Source organism: Opisthocomus hoazin, chromosome 19 (assembly GCF_030867145.1).
Source record: "Opisthocomus hoazin isolate bOpiHoa1 chromosome 19, bOpiHoa1.hap1, whole genome shotgun sequence".
Classification (NCBI taxonomy): Eukaryota; Metazoa; Chordata; class Aves; order Opisthocomiformes; family Opisthocomidae; genus Opisthocomus; species Opisthocomus hoazin.
In genome coordinates this window covers 12,830,513-12,848,038 of record NC_134432.1, presented here as the reverse complement: position 1 = coordinate 12,848,038, position 17,526 = coordinate 12,830,513, and the positions used below count along the sequence as shown (strand labels likewise).

General features: G+C 48.5%; 1 protein-coding gene across 9 annotated transcripts in view; it reads right to left on the bottom strand.

Moving 5' to 3' along the window:
• PRRC2B (proline rich coiled-coil 2B) overlaps positions 1 to 16,285 on the bottom strand; it is a 50,056-nt gene extending 33,771 nt beyond the window's left edge. For 5 of the 9 annotated variants that reach the window (XM_075439797.1, XM_075439804.1, XM_075439803.1 and 2 more), the window contains exons 1-4: positions 16,141 to 16,285; positions 2,258 to 2,425; positions 1,093 to 1,270; positions 769 to 871 (exon numbers count right to left, since the gene is read on the bottom strand). In XM_075439797.1, the coding sequence (XP_075295912.1) occupies positions 769 to 871; positions 1,093 to 1,270; positions 2,258 to 2,372 (396 nt within the window). In that variant the 5' untranslated portion in view covers positions 2,373 to 2,425; positions 16,141 to 16,285. Of the gene's footprint in view, positions 1 to 768; positions 872 to 1,092; positions 1,271 to 2,257; positions 2,426 to 3,425; positions 3,522 to 16,092 lie in introns of those variants that run through there. The other 4 variants (XM_075439798.1, XM_075439801.1, XM_075439800.1 and 1 more) reach the window with 4 other exon arrangements.
• Between the last annotated feature and the right edge of the window lie 1,241 nt (positions 16,286 to 17,526).

Genomic DNA, 17,526 nt, shown 5'->3' with positions numbered 1-17,526 from the left:
CTCAGCTCATCTTCACCATTTCCTCAAACCATTCCTCTTGCTCTCCTCCCTCTAATCAAGCTTTCCCTTTGTTCTGTCGCATTTTCCCAAACAGTCCCTCTTAATCTTCTAGATTTGTTCCACGCTGCACCTCAGCTTGAAGGCTACCCTACTTTCTCAAGCATTAACCACTCTTCTCTTCTTCAAAACATAACTCCTGTCTTGATTTCCCTGAGCCTCAAGGGCTGGAAAATTTTTTTAAACTAAAAGTGTGAAATCTGCAGCGCAGAGGGGCCAGGTCCCTGCACTCTCTGGGGAAGCTTTCTTACTTGCCGTAGCTTTTTCAGGTCCTGACACTGGCTACTTCTCCCACATGACCAGATCTCTTCTTAGCAAGTCTCATCAGGCTGGGGGCAAGAGCTGGATCTGTTGTCATCAAGCAACACTTGAATTAGACCCAAAGTCAAATAGCGTAGAAGTGCTAACCAGCCATCCCATAGTCCAGCCATTCTTTCTAGACTGAAGCTAGACTTATCTGCACACACTTGAAAGGTGCCAAGATAACGTGCACAGAGTTATACTGTAACTGCAGCATTGCATTCCTGGAGCACAGTAACTTGGAGTCAAGACAGTCAGTTCTACAAGAATTGATAATACAGAAGCTGTTCTGTAAACTGCAGTCTGCTGATTCTTACGTGTGCAAGGCAACACGGACAATTAAAGAAATCCCTCAAGCTATCTGGGGACAGGGGAAGCAGAGTGGCAGTCACAGAGACCGCTTTCACCCACCTCCTGACTGATTGACTGTGTCGGCTTCTGTAAATTGGAGACAGATTTCTGCAAACCCTGCTGCGGCAGCGACTCCTGCAGCTGTACAGCCGTCGCACTGGAACTGAAAAGAGACAACAGAGGTAAGATCAAAGGGGAAGGACGGTAAGAAGACAGACAAACAACTCTGGTAATACAGCAACTGCTAAAAGATCAAGCTAATGTTGGCTCTACACTGGCATGGACAACAGAGAACTGATCACTGTACCGTTCGACACACAGCACAGCAGTGCACAACTGCTGCTGCTTACCTGACAAAACTTAGCAAAAAGTAGTTCTACCTACCTCTTTTGGTCTGGCTGATCCTGCTTGTTTGCCCATCCTGTACCGTCCTTGGGTACTATAATGATGTTGGGGTCGTTTCCTTTGTTCTCAGACTTCAGGCTAGGCAAGTTTGCAGGAGGTGGCATGCGCCGGGCAGCAGCAACTTTCCCAAGACTCTGCAAGCCATGTCTAGGAATAACTAGTGAAAAAGGAACGACGACAAGTCACAGGGAGCTATATGCTGCTAGGTAAATAACCTTAATTAGCATGCTGTGGCTGTGTGCAGCCCCAACAGAAGTGTACAACAAGCAGCACCACTGCTGCTATGTCAACGTACAGGTCATTTCCCACAGGACCATGACAAAGCATCCGTCTGCTGTAGCAGCTGGCTAACAGGCAGCCTCCTACAACAGTCAGGAGGGAGACAGAAATAATCCTCCCTAAAAGAAAATGCCCACAGAGTCTTCTAGCTACCTGTGTAGATACTCCTCTTTCATTTCACCAAGGAGAAGCAAGCATTGCCCTTCCACAGCTTGGGGAAACGGCCATCCAAGTCCACCTCTTAGCAGACAGACTGGTAATCAAACCCAGGAGTTCAGAGGTCTACATTTACCAGCTCTACCCACCAGATCACATTTCTTAAGACGGTATTCTATTTTCTTTGGTTTTCTACTCCCACACCAAATCCAGAGCCAGTCCAGGCAATGTTTCTATTGTTTTGACCCCACAATCTAGTTTTGGTTACATCCCTACTGCAAAACCGGCTCAGGCTCTTCCCCAGGTCTTCGCTGCTCAACTCATCTCACACAAGCTCTGACCAACCTAAGGCACTTCAGTCAGCTTAACTGCCCCACCCTGGTATAGCCTAAGCCCCCAGTAAGGCTTTCGCTCGAGTTTGTAACTTGACCACTTTGCAGCAAGGACACAGGCTAAACAAAAGGGCCAACAGTCCCCTGGCTGTTTTTGCCATAGTTCCTCCATGTCTGTACAATAACAGCAGCACAAAGAACTGCAGACATTTTCCTTGGAGTCCTAATGAAGCACAGGCTTAGACATCAGCACAAACAGCTCTGCAACCAAGCTGCTTCCCACTGGGCATCCTACCCTCAGGGCCAACAACCTGAATTAACTCTGCAACACCACTCACGGGAGACACCAAAAGGAGCTTTCTGAAGGCATTTCTTACCTGTAGTTCTGATAGCTTCTATTGACTTTCCTTTATACTTATCAAACAGGCTGAGAGTCGAGTACTTGCTTTTCCCATCCTTTCCCTTGGTTATTTGCCCCAAACGATCGGACATTGCGATGAAATGTCATCTAGTAAGGAAATTTCTCTGCGCCGCTCCCGATCTGCCTTTTAATGAAAGAGAACCAGGAAAATGCCATCAAACAGATTATTTAGCCACAGACAAGCAAAAAGTAAAACACACACAACTGCTAGAACTGCAGATATTCAGTGAGGAGACACACTAAGTTACAAGGTTTTAACCCCCTCCTCTTTAGTCACAAGAAGCTTGCGGGATTTAAGGTTCATAAACTGAATGAAAAGAACTGCAGGAACACACTTCTCACAGCATCATTTTTTTTCTGCCACTCTAGTGTTGAAAGAGGTGAGCTTCTTTAAATATAAGAATACAAGAGAGGGTGGTCAACATAGGCCTTGCTTTAAAAGGGTGAGTCTAAAATAAGCAGCTATGCACAAGGACTCCTAAATATAAATGACAGAAGAGCACTGTATTTTACACCACACTGGAATTTATCATTGGGTTTCCCACTGAAGCACTGGTAGCTGGGTTTGTAATGTTTAAGATTATGGTTCCACACTGGCCACAGTTAATAACTCGTATCAGCAATTAATGCTTTGAAAGCATCACCTGAAGGCAAGAGACTTATTTCTTCAAATTCCCTTTTCCCATCTGCTGGCCATGAGAAAGAGTTAAGGAGTCCAAAAAAACCTGTTTAGATGAAACAGGTTCAGACTCTTGAACCTGTGGGTTCAGCAGTTCTGTGAATCCTGAAAACACTTTTAAAAAAGGATTAAATTTCTCTGTTGCTAGCACCTTCAACACCATTTTTAGCTATATACTTTCCACAATGGATGTGGTTTGTTCATTTTTCACTCCGATCATTGCTGGCACAACATGCTGCAATTAACACCCTTCGCACAGGCAGTCTCTTTCATTCCACTTTTTGGCTCTTGGAGCCTAGGACAAAGCTGAAACATGGGGAACAAACAGGCTGTAGATCAACTTTTATGTCAGAAAATAAACTTTGTTTACTTTCAGTGTACCTTTCATTTTTTCAAGCATAATTCTCTCTTCTAAGTTTTCTCAAATCTAGGAGCTTAATCTAACCTTTTCACACGCCATTTATATTTCCAGATTTCTTCTTGTAAAGCCTCCACTTGAAGCCTGAAACTGTTGGCAGTTTTATTATGCCATCTGCTAGGTCCCATCTTAGGGTTGCAATGCTGTGCTGGAAGTAATAAAATGATAATGTATATATCTATCTCTCTCTCTCTCTCCCTCTGGGACCTTCCCACCCTTCACCCTTTCTGAAACTCCTCCAGCTGAAAGTATATGTTTCAAACACCACCAGAAATCACTCTTTCTGAAAGAAACTGTATCAGACCAGAAGCTACAACTTCTACCAGCAATGCCTTACTAAACACTATTTCCAGGTAAGAGGCTTAGACCATCAGGCATTATGCAGAAAATAAAGCGCAGACCACAAACATGTCGGATCCAGCCAGTGTGAGAACATACTGCGATCTGCAACCAGCCAAATAAAATCCACCCAAAGGCTGCTGCCAGGGGTCAAGTTTCCGACCAATAAACCTGACACCACGCAATGTTCGTTCTTGTGTTACAGGACTTAAATCAGGCCTGGCAGCAGTAAGAAGCCGTGGACTCTGCATGCTAGGCAGCAAGCAGTGTGGTCAGGGACAGAGGAAGAAAACCATTTTCTGTCACTCAGTGACAGCATCCACAGGATGCTCAGGAAAAACACCAGGCTCCACAAGAAGGCCCTCACAGCCACCTTTCCTGGACCACCACGTGGGGCTGCAGAGGCAACAGGGCTGGCCAGCATTCTTGAGGCACCTTTTCCTGCAGAGCAGCAAACAGATCTTTGGCTCCCATGTGGTTCAGTCTTTGCTCAGATGGTCACCGTGTGCCAAAGAAAACAACAGCTCCTTCCTCACTTGCCCATTTCCACTATGTTTTCTTAGTGGGACAGACATAAAAGAGAAAGGGAGAAAAAAGCACCGATTAGCACGGACTTGGCAGGGAAGCAGCAGCTGGATTGAGAACAATGACCTGTTTGAACTGCCAGGACTCAGGGGAGCCCCGGACCAGAGCGAATAGCAGAGGGTGCTGCACACCAGCCCTCAGCTGTGCTGGCAAGAACACGGCCACCTGCTTTTACAAGTACTTTTACAGAGCCTTGCAGAGGGAGCCTGACTCAGGGCCTATCCAGACCATGTCAATCCTGTACCAACCTCACACAATCCCAAGCAATAAAAATCCACTTTAAGATTCAGAGAATTCAAATCAGACAAAATTAGTAGTCATTAGGAAAAAAAAAAAACCAAACCAAAATACAACTGCCACACGAGGCTCAGGAGTTAGGCGGTTAACAGAAAATCCCCGAGTTCCTGAAAGTCAGCATGCAAACAGCCGCAGGGTAACGCTGCCAAAGAGAAACCCTGACAACCAGTTATGTAACTGGGTCTCAGCTGCCTCTTGATTACATCTTACACCATTAAAAGGATGCGGGAGGAATAAACAACCACTTCAGAGCAGAGAAGCTGGGGACGTGGTGGGATAAAGCCCCTTGTCAAACTTTCTGGGACAGCCACAACTGCTGTCTGGATAAGTGAAATTTACTTCGAACCTGAAAAGGTGAAACACAGCTTTGTTTCTGCATTACCTGCGCACTCCAGAGGGGAGAACAAGTCCACAGGGAGGTGAGGCACTTTCCATACAGACACTGCGCAAAGAGGCTGCAGAGGCGCTGAGCCCCTCACAGCCATCCCGCCGGCCGGACCTTGGTGCCTGTCCCTCCCAACAGCAGCCAGCTCCAGACCCGAGCCAGTCCACGGGTGTACCAGGGGACCACTCTGCACCCAGGTCACCCACTGCACTTCAGAGAGGCCACAGAGCCTCCCAAGGCTGTCCCAACACCGGACTATGATCCCACCACACAGTCAAGCACTGAATCCAGACAGAGATCATCAGAGCCTTCCACTCTTGCATAGCGAAGCCATTTCTGGTAAAACAGAAGATCATGAAGAATTAAGCTGCCAGCCTGCAGGCCGATTATTAGGAGAGCTAGAACCAGCAGGCATGTGGCGATGCTGACAACTGAAAACTGACAGTCTCAGCAAAGCCTCTGACCTGTGCTCAGGATCTCCCTGTCCGATAGCTGACCCTGAAGAAAGCATTACTCCCTGTTACAGAGAAATTGAAATAAATAAATAAATAAAAATAAATAAAAATACATCAAACACCAGCATTTCTACGAGGTTTCTCACTGGGTTTATGGAGGTCTTTGGGGGAAGGCTCGCTATCAGTTTTATCATGGAGCTTAGCTCCTCCCATTCTCGGGACTAGGAAGGTCTCCTGTAATATCCAGGGACAGCGCTGGAGTGCCAAATACTGAGTGTCTCAGAGAAATCAGAAAATACTGCAGTATGACCAGTTACATTAGAGGCCCCAGGGTACAAATAACTGCACCAGAATCACTTCCTGGGCAGAGAGCTTCACTACCCAGGAGTCTTCATGTCCACATCGTGTTGCCCTGCATTTGCTGTTTGGCTACTGACCCTGTCCAACTGCTTTTTAAAGGGGTACATTCTAATCCAGAGAGCGACAGTGACGTTCTCAGCGCCAGAGCATGCAAGTCTTGGCGCTACAGCAGGGAACTACTAAGCACATGGAGTCTTTCTTGTAAAAAGCATCAGGTGAAAACCCGGAGTTACTGGCACAGGTAACAACTGGAAACCCCTAAGCTGAAAAAACAGCCAAAGGGAGAGACTTCTGACAAATGGGATTGCCTGCAAAGCTCTTTGTAAATCTATGTATGAAGGAGGCTGGGCTGCTGGTGTTTTATTCACTAGACTTCAATGGAACTTGAATACCTGGAAGTTAGCCAGCCTTAATTGAGCAGGGCAAACAGATTTATGAAAGGTAACACACACACACTAGAAGGAATCTCTTCAGCTCCTCGCACACCACTGAGCTCTACACTGAGCACAATCACTCCGGCAAAGGACCCAAGACCACAGCAGACCTTCACTCCTTGCTCACTTCACATCAGCAGTCACAAACACAAAACAAAGCAACAGCATGGACATTAAGTGAAAAGGCTTGTCTCCAGAAGCAGGAAGATTTTTGACTTGAAATTTTATACAAATTGTTCAGAAACTCAGGTTGCAAAAGCAAAAAAATAGAGAAGTATTTGGAGTTCGTGTTAAACTGAAATCTGTTGTGGTTCCTAATGCTGCTGGTAACATGAAACCTTTTTTAAAACAGTACAGTTTCACAGAATATTAGCAACATACACTCTTCTTTAAATACACACAGTCACTTTTTGCTGGTACCTCTCCCAGCTAAACATTTACCTGTCAACCGGGCAATACCACTACTTCTCCTGGAACCTGTCCCACCAATAATCACCTATTTGTGGAACCACGGTCACCACCTGCCTCAGCAATAAAAGACACCACTGGCTGCCCTTGGAAGACCTCTGGGGAAACAGCATGACCAGCTGCCCTAGGGGCTTGCTGCCAGACACACTTATCTCCTGCAGAAGCCCTGCTTGGGCCAGGCAGGCACCATCAGCCTAGTGGGAAGGGACCAGATGGGCATTCAGTTCCTAGGAGAGACTGCTTAGGAAGGAGGGGAGCAACAGGAGAGTATCAGCATCCACATACAAAGTCTATAGGATCAATGAAGAGCCATGGAGCAGGCAGAGGCTGTAGCAACAGTCTAGGCCACAAGAAGCTGCTTGCTTGTCATTCTGTTGCATTGTTTCCAGAAGGAGCTGGTAAGATTTGTTGGTACACCTGAAAACGGGCCTGCCAAGAATGTGCCACCAGATCCTGCCAGACAGAGAGAAGCAAGCCTGCAGTGCAGAGAAAAGACAGACACCCGGTAGCAGAGCTCCCGATTCACAAGGGGGGGACCCTCTCGCTTAGCTGAATAGGTATACTTGGCAGTACCAATTCTTTTAATTCTGCACGATTCCAGCTATTCTCTGCATCTCCCATTAATCTTGTCTCCTTATAAGTACAGGGAAAGGGAGCTCAGGATCACATCTCCCATAGTTTATTGCAGAGGTATGCCGCTAGCTGAGTAATACTGTTGGAAGCTGTTGCCCGCTGGCCAGCCCCATCATCAGACTTCTCCAAGACAAGTGACCCTGGATTTGAGAAATGCAGCAGGACTACGAAAAGGAGAGGCAGTGTCTTCTGGACAGCATTCTCTGTCATTAACTCTGTACAGGAGCTGTAAAGGCAGAGATAAAACATGACAACAGGGTGGGGTGGGGGGGCAGAAAGGGCATGTCCTGACCTCATTTCCTCCGCTCTGTCTTCACCAAGCTCACCTGCTGGCCCCTCTCATAAATGTCCCAACAGGTTGGGAATCACATCTACTGTTACTGAACCACTGCATGGTTCTAGAGAAAACAGAACTCCCCAATCCCAGGCGTGGCCTGTGAAATACAAAAATATTAACAAGTTTTGTAAGGGCTGGACAGACAATGCCACACCCTGAAAAGGAGTCCTGACCTCCAGTAATTGAGGATGCAGACAAAGATAAGAAATACTTCATCCTGAGGATGCAAGACTCTGGCATGGAGCAAAAAAATAAATCCAGCCAGAAAGCTGGTCCACAGCCCACAGAAAGTACTTACGAGATCCTGCACTCCTGAAACGACCCCACCTTTTCAAGCAGCAGAAATCCCAAGGTGCGCAGTAAATTCTTTTCTTGAAACAAGTGTCTGCCTACAACAGCCCTGCAGCGGAACAGAGCCCATTTTCTGCCCCTGTGCACGATCATGTTGTAAAGAAGGAACTGAGCCCTTGGTGCCAGCTTGTCAGGAGGGAACAACTGTATCTGTAACCCAAGAGGAAGCACAGCAGGGGTTTCATAGACCCCAGAATCAGGAATTGATTACTGCAGGGAGGCAACAAGGTACCTTAACAAAGCACCAACTACCAACATCCTGCTCGTTGCCCTCTCATCCAGGCCACAGAGGTATTAAAGGAGACAAGTCCCAGCACAAACTGACTTTAATGCCCCTATCCATAAACCTCACCAGGCTCAGAAATTGTGAGTTCCTGTAGGCACTTCTGCAGCAGGACACAATAGAAATAAAGGAGTGTATTTCTTTCCTGTTTCACATTTCAGAGGCAAAACTCAAAGAGACCAGAGCAGCTCAGTTCAGCAAGAACCACCTGTGGCTTCAACAAACCCAGACCCCAACACTCTAGTACCAGAGGAAAGGGAAGTGACCTAGGGATCGCCAGGAGCTGCCTGCACAAAGGAGGGCTCATGCCCAAACGCAAATCTTTACCGTTAGGAATTGTACTTCCGCTCTGGCTCTTCCACAACCAAGGCACAGAGCTGAAGCACACTCACTACAGCCTCCAAAGTGATTCTGCCTTCCACTTAGCCATGCTCAGGCTCTTCTGAGAGCTGAATGTCCAAGGAGAATACCCACATACAACATCCTGTTCCCTCAATGCCAAAGCAAGGAGGCTGATCATGAGCAAACAATTTAAATCCAAATACAAAAGAAATCCCTGGCATAACGCTCTGCTGGCAAAACCTGCTCAGAAAGCTCCTGGCAACATTCAGCTGAACTGCAAGGTAAACTGGGCATTTAGGTATCTGAGCAACCACAGACTGCAAATAGCTGGCAGGGACCTCCTGATGGGTAACAGGGCCAGTACTGTCAGTCCTATTTTACAGAATGGGTAACCAAGGCAGAGAAAACAGTTTGCTCAAGTAACAGAGGTCCCAGAGCTCAGGTTTCTGTCCCCAACCACCCAAACCTGCACTGCCAAGGCCCTCAAAGAAAATGCAGCTCTTGATCACGAAGGAGCACGGTTGTAATGAAGAGTCAAACAGGGAGGGAATGCTTCACATTGCCATGTCTAGCACAACCTCTTCCAGTGGAAGAGACTGTCCACTGGCACAGAAAGCAGATCCAATTCTGCCCACTGCTTCAGAGGGACCCACAAGGGCACGAGGCACCCACGCAGCATGAACTGCTCCCGTGCCTTTGCTCTAGGTCTTAGGACTGACAGCTCAAGGCAAAGACTCTTCCATCACTAACAACTAAACTGAACACCACTGTATTTTAGGGCTATGGAATTCTGTCAGTCCTGACATTTAAAAACTATTGCAATGACAACACCCATATAACTGAGGTGAGATACAGCAAGAATGGCATAGGTGAAACACCTATGCTGCCAGCTCCAGAACCCAAATGTCAGCCTCCGAATCATCAGGCATAGCTCACTTTGGAGAGCCCTACACAGCCATGGCAAGGACCAGCGGAAGGACTGTGATCAACCGCTGCCAGAAAACAGATGCATGCTGAGGAGTCACCACAGAAATTCTTCCAGTGAAGCCAAACATTTCACAAATCCTCCACCTGGTCCCAAGCTCAGCAACTTACTCCATGTCTCAGCAGTGAACATTAGGTTCTACAGCAAACAAGCAGAGAGGAGATGACGAGATGTCACAGCTCCAAGAGATGAACTAGAGCAAAGTTAGTAGTATTTAGGGTTAACAGTTCTTTTTTCAGGAACAGATACAGCTCTTTCCACATAAATGCCATCAGCTGTTGACTAAGCAGCTCTGTTTTCTCTGCAGCCTCAGGAGGGATCACAGTGGAATGGGTAGGCGGGTGTTTACCTTGTGCCAACGAGCCTCACTCTACCAGATCGGGGCTTTGGCAACACCTCTCCACACTCTCAGGCTGTCTGCTGACTTCAGGGCCTCAGCTCCCACTCAGGTTATGCACAAAAGGTTACCTTTATGAAGAGGAAGACCAGAGATAAAACCCAATGCCATTAACCAGCAGGCCATAAATGCCAATCCCTCACTGCACACACAAGGGAGAGGTTCCTGTACACCCCCACTGAGCAGATCCCTCAAGTCATGTTCTTCCCCACGGTGCTGATGGGAGCTCCTCTGGCAGGCACCTTCACAGCTAGCCAGGCCAGCAGCAACACGCACGCTGCAGGGTACAAAGCTGCCCTGGCAACAGCTGAATAGATCTTTCTCTACCTGATTTCTCTAACTTCCCACAGCCATCAAGACTGATGCAGCCGGTTCGAACCATTAATAAGATTACAAGCAGTTCAGACAAGCCTGCAGTTCATAAACACTGCAGAGGCTGAAGCTTCCAAGGAAATATTCCTCCAGGTTCCCCAATTCCATCATCAGAGCAATGCAGCATTTCACAGCAACCAGTCTTAGAGGAAGCCTATTCATAGGAGCCATTTGCGCTATAAACGAATGCCAACGATGCTAACACGAATCTGATGGGGAAAGCACACAGGTACAAAGTGGTAAGAAACCGCAACATTACACACAGTGTGGTTCAGCGCTCTGAAGAAAGGGGTTTCAGATAGCTTTAGGTAGCTTTAGCTTTTCTGGAGAGCTAAGCAACTCAGACTATGCATGAAACATCTGGACTATGCCAAGCCGGACAGGAAGTGAAAACATTTCCCAGATGCTTTAGTTTACATAGATATTTGCAGTGCATAACTGATAAGGTGTGTAAGCATCATTGTTTCTGTTTTCCAGATAGGACAATGACACCACAGAACTCTGCAGCTATGCTGAGTGGCACAGCAAGGAACAGACCCTTCATCTCCCACTTTCCAGGACTGGAAACCACCCTCTGAATCACAGTGCCTTCCTAATGCTGCGGGGCCGGGAGCAGCATGAAGCTCTGCTCCAGAGGAGCTCTGGAGAAGTAGGTCTGCATGCTGAGATGGGCAACACTGCAAACACCTGAATGAACCACCCCATACACTGCTTTCACTGCAACAGGATCACAAGCATCACTAAAGGCAACATTTTGCTCAGACGCAGAACACCAACACCATAATAACACTCAGATCTTGTGAATCCGCTACTAAAGGACGGTTCATGAAGTTTCAACTGCTAGGTGGGAGCTTGATATTTTGGTTATTTCAGAAAAAGATACAACCATCTTCATACCATTCCAGACATGAAGAAGCATTTCTGGAGCATGTCCCTACTTCCCTGCCTGCTTCACAGCCCACTTCAAACTCTGAACAAGAGCACTCAAGGCTTTTCTACAGGCTCCCAGCCCACGTACAGGTAGGAACAGCTGAAGAACCCACCCCACAGCAGAACTCTTCCAAAAAAAAAAAATCTCTACATTACCACATAAGGACTGCCTGTGGGAGGCTAAGTCCCAGTGCAAGCTCTTCACACCCATCTCTATTCACTCCCTGCAGCACCATCCCTACAATTCCTGTCCAAAACATCTCAAAGGCTACCCAGGAAGTATTCCTCTACCAAATCTCATCCAATAGGGTGCTACTATATAGTTTATTCCTCTTAAGTGCTACTCACCTGAAATTTAAAGGCTATTGAGGATGCTCCCAACAGCTAATCGAAGCCCTGCGGACCTCTGAAGTACCACAGTCTAACAGGGTCATCCTCTTGGCCAGATCCTAGGGTGCTGTTAGCAAGTCCTCACTTCCTTCATGGTATTTCTCCCGTATTTCTTTGCACTTAACTCTGGCTCACCTTCACCTCCTCTTTCACTTTCGCATGTTTCAAGTCTGGCCATTACCTCTTCCTTTTCACTCAGGGCACAATTGGTTTCACCAGCCCTCCGCAAATAAATGCCCATAGTCTCTTACAGATACAACAGCAAGCTCTCTTGCTCCTTTCAGTTTACCAGAACTTTCCTGAAAATGTAGGTGTTCAGAACCAAAATACAGACACTGTATTGTGGCTGTAATGACCCCATGAAGAACTGTACATACACGTTTTAACACCTCAAAACCAGCTTCCTCACAGACCCCACAGCACTGCAAGTCAAGCAGCTTCACAACCGACCAATGGCACAGGTAAATACCAAACAATCCAGGGCTACCAGACCAGCCTCCAGCCCACTTCAATTATGGTCCCCATGCTCCCAGACCAAAAAAAGAGATCATGATTTACAGCTATACATATCCAAACAGCTTTGCTTTTGAAATAAAAGGCTCATAAGCTCAAACTTCTCACTTCTGCGCAGGAAGCACATGCACACACACAGAACATCCTGAATACTAGTAAAGGTTACTAACTAGAAACGAGCCCAAGCTACATTTCAGTGATGCTTAACATTACAACGCAATCTCCTGCTTCAGCACCTTTCTTTCCTCCTGCTGGAAAGAACAATTTTTTAACCAAACCAGATGAGTTTTGCACGTATCTGCAAAACCCCCTTCAGAAGGTGCTTTCCAGGAGCACGCTGTCATGACTCTCATAACCAAGTCACTTGATTTCAGCAGTCAGAAAAGATGTTCCACAAAGCAGAGCGCTGCGCCTCCCCAGTCTTTACCTGTTCACTGTGGTTTCACCTCACTGTCTGATACCTGACAGACTCACAGTTGTATTTCTTCTGTTCCAAATAACAACCCAGTGATAACAAGCTGCAAAATTATCAACCTATTAGGGGAATGAGTCAGTGCCACATGAAAAACAAAACCCACTTGCAAGGCACGATTAGCTGAAAAGCAAGACCTAATACCGAGACACTCATTGCCAAGTTGCAGAATAAATGAGGAATCTAGTGAAGAGGAGCAGGGATGACCAGCGAGGTCCAGCCCTTGGAAAAAACCCTCTCCCTCCCTCCCCCAACGTCACCATCCTGTATTCAGCAAGTTTCTTCTGTTTATATTGCTTCTATTTCTACAACAAGAAAATACACAGCAAAATCTCTTTGTACAGACTATCATCATAAAAGAAAAAATAAAATGGCTTACTATTATTTTCAATACAGCAGCACTTAAAAGTCAGCCCAGCTCACCCTTAAATACTTTCAATTACTCAGGTAAGTACAATGGAGGCCTTGAGCAACCAACACTTTTGAATCTTCAATAGGCAGGTAATTCTGTAATGGATAATCTAACAGGCTCGGTACTGTACAGCTCAGCAAACTGGAGGCACTACCAGACATGCCAAAACCACGGTCCTGATTTCTGCCAGTTGCACCCCAGACGCGATACCCTGCAGGACAAGGAGGACGCAGTACAGGAATCGGGCGCTACGCAAAGGCATCAGAGCTGCACACACGAGGACTGAGGACTGTTTGTGCCACTGCTCAGTCAGATACCACGGCACCCTGCGTCAGGCATAAGGCAAACACAGACTCTAATGCCACCCCTACTTTCAGAAGGGGGTTGTTCAAGTAAATTAGCCTTTGAAGTCAGGTTTCACACAAAGCTTCAATAAAAGGCTTTATTAAAATGTAACTATAAACATAAATCATTGTAATAAAAATTCTTTAGGAACATTACTCATATTTACTAAAAATAAAATATTTTTAAGCCCTGCATCTCCTTTCCAGCACTTGTATGGACTATTTACCCACTTTTCCAGCTTCAGCCAGTTGGCTGAGTTTCACTTTTAGGCTCTCATGCACACAGAGAAAATGGAAAAAAAGCCCACAGTTCATCAAAAAAAATGCACTGTAAGACCAAATAAAAAATTCTCTGAATTTAGTGGAAAAAAAAGGCAGTATATAATGACAACTTCAGAAACCTATATAAAACTTGTGATTTACTACTTTTTTTTAAAGGAAATGTATCTGTTCAAGTCACGTAGGAATATATTCTCGTACCAGTGAAGACCACTGAAAGCATCCTAAAAACGTGTGACACTAGTCTTGTCTACTCAAGCTATGCAGAAAAGCAGACTACACCAACAAATTAAAAAAAGGAATCAACTTGCATTCACTGTACATATCAAATTAAGCATAAAAACCAAAATACAGCTAACACCAGATGCATTCATACTGGCTTGAGAAAACGTGTAATTCAAAACAAAATAAAAACACCTGCAAAGCCCTCAGCAATCTCAAACAGTACTTGTGATTTCTCTGAGTATGACTTTCAATCTGAACTTTCTAACTGTAAAAAGCAAAGTACTAGCCCATTTCAAGGAGGTCATACAGGAGCAGTCTTGTTTATCATACCCCAAAAATAGACTCTGCTAACTAGGAAGAGCCTCTTTAGGCCACAGTCTTGAAAAACACAGCATCGCCCATGATGAACCCACACAGATCTCAGGGACCCCAGAAGTGCTCCCGATAAAATCCAGGCCCAATTACAATACTTCAAGTGAAAAATGCAGGTAGATATTTCTTCAGACAGAAATAATCCTGAAACCATCACTTCCCATTCTCCTTCAAACTCTACTCTAGAATATGGTCTCAGTCTTCCTCCAGGTGCCTTTATTCCCCAGTCCCCAGCCCAGAGCGCTAGCTTTTAGGACACTGGGGTTTAACTACCCCAATGCCAGCTGAACATGCAAAAGGCATGGAAGAGGAAGGTCCAAAAGTAACATCCTTGCCAATTTATCTCTAAGAACTCTACTCTACAGAAGCCAATTCTCCAAACTTGGGCTCTCTAAGACAGGGGCCAGCTATTTTTACATCATGAAAGGGCCCATTCCAGTGTAGGCCCCATGCGCATCTGCAAAGACAAGGTTTAGCGCTAACAAAACTTCCACTATAAACCTTTATTCAGTCCTGGAAGAGGTGAGATGCCCTCCTCCTGAGCAGACTACAGCAGATGATGTAGACACTGCAATGTGCTTCTACTTAATACAGGGTCCTAGAAAGAAACAAAACACTAAAGTTATCATCCCTAACACCAGTAAGATCAATATACTAATATTTGTTGTCTTGATACTCCACAAAGTATCCCACCCTTTGCATGCTCAGAAGATGAAACCAAAACGACTTTCCTAACAAAACCCACAACTCGCAGCTCATTCCAGCCTTGTTGGCCAGCTTTGATTTTGGGGACCAGGGGCTTTTCGTAACCGCTTTAATGAAAAAAAAAAACCCCTCCTCGTTCACAACCAACACTACTAAACAAGCCACCCCCTGTGAAGATGCACAGCACGCGTGTCCCGGGACCCGCATTAAGGTTTCCTCAGCTTGCAGCCCATCTGCTCCCACACAGAGATGAAAAACTCCCTCCTAAACAAACAAACAAAACAAACAAAACAAAAAAAACCCACCATCTTTTCAAACCCACCTAACAGGCTCGCCCAGCACCCAAACTCCATCCTGGCTCCGCAGCTGCCCCGCACACCCCCCGCCCCAAGCCGCAGTTCAGCCTTCGGCCTCAGCGACCCTTTTGTCGGCTCCCACACAGCAACAAACCGACCGAGCCTTCTGGATGCCACCCCCCCCCCCCTTGTTTTGCTGAGACACACACGGCGCGACAAAAATATCTTTGTGTCACACTCCAAGCGACGAAAGAAAAACAACCTGCCTTTGCGGCGGGGAGCCCCCCCCGCTGTCCCTCGCCCCCAGCCCGGGGCACCCGCCCAGCCGCGGACCCCCGACCCGGGGCCTGGAGACCGGGCGAAGGACCCCAAGCTGAGGCGGCGCCCCCCGGGCCTGCCCGCGGCCCTCCCAGGGGATAGGGCCGGCCCGGCCCGGCCAGGCCCCGCGGCTGCCCCGGCGCCTCCATCACCGCGGGGGGGGGCACAATAAACACAGGCGGCTGCAAGAGCCCGAGACGGGGGATGGCCCCCACAGCCGACCCGGCCCCTCAGCGCCAGGCCCCCGGCCCGGGAGACCCGCCCGAGCTGCGCCACCGCTTCCCCCCCGCCGGGCCGGGCAGCCGCGGGGTGCCGCAGCCGCAGGCAGCCGCTGGCTCCGGCTCCATTTTAGGGCTGCCTCGTCCCACCTTCCCTCTCCCTCCCCTTCCTCCTCCTCCCTCCCGGCCCCACTCACCGCCCCAAATATTCGCGGCCGCCGCCGCCGCCGGCCCCCGATACCCACCTGTGGTGGTGGCGGGGAGCCGGGAGTGCCTGGGGAGCCGGGTACGGAGGGGCGATGGGCGCGGGGCGCGGCGGATGGCGGCGGATTGCGCGGCGGCGGCGGCGGGGCGATACGGGCTCTCGCTGCCGCTCCCTCCTCCTCCTCCCCCGGCCCGGCCTGTCAATCCCGCGCGCGAGGGCGCCGCACAGCGCCGCCTGCAGGGCCCCGCCGGCGCCGCAGGGGCGGCCCAAGATGGGGGGGAAGAAGAAGGAGCAGGGTGCTGAGGGGCGAGGGCAGGCGAAAGGGGCAGAGCCGCGGCCCTGGCTGCTCTCTCCACCCCACACGCCCGGAGCAGGCGCCTGGCTGGCGGAGATCCCCCCTCCGAGCCCCCGCGGCGGGCTGAGCTGGGCGTGGCGAGGTGCCGGCCCCTCACAAGGGCAACAGGAGCGATGGCGGGCTGCGAAGCCACCAGCCGCACCCAGACTCGGTCCCCACAGCGCTGATGGAGACCCTGAGCTCATCGCTGGAGGGTTCATCGCCGTGCAGCCACTTCAGCTCAAACCACCCTCGCTGGGGTGGCCGTTCCGAGGGGGTACCAGAACCCTCACGTTCTCGCCTCCTTGCTGTGGTGACCCCAGTCAGGGCCATGGGGCAATGGCAGGGCCGTGGGGGGTCTTGTCCAGCAGGAGCTGGGCTGGATGTTATCAGTGAAGGCTGCCTGGTGCTCCTGCCTGGTGTCATGGGCAGCGGGGTCAAAGGCAAGCCAGAGAAACTGCCCCTTGGAAGGACTTCAGTCCAGAAATACCTTTTAATTTGTCCTCTCGCTAATGATGATGGAAATGAACGCGGTAGAGCAAGACAGTCACTCCTGTCCCAAAAAACTACCGAGCCATAAAATATGAGTAGCCTCACGAGGCAAGCACGGTCCCTGCTCCGGCCAAAATGAGCTTCAGGTCAACACGATGCGAGCAGCGCTCCTGGCAAGAAATTGGCACCAAAGATGCTGTTGTAGAAGTTGCTATGAAGTGCAGTTCCTCTGCCCAGGAGATCCTTTATAGCCTGGGAGAGGCGGTCTCCTCGCACGCAAGGACAGACCATTCTCCCTTTAATTCTCCTTCCCTGTCCTGTAACAAACCCACCTGGATGTCTGTCCGTGTGACATTTTGCAGTGGAAGGCCAGACTGCAGGTATACGTGCATTTATTTCTTAGGGACTGTCCAGCAGTTTGCAAACCTGGCGGACACGGACGTGTAAGTACGTGAGTGCATGTGTCTATAATATAGATGTGGGACAAGCACCTGGGCATTTGCCAGCCTCTTGCAAGTACTCTCCAGCTTATTCATGGGTCACCAGCCACACGCTGTCATCCCGCATGTCCTTACCCATAAAGGGAAGGTGGCTTTAGAG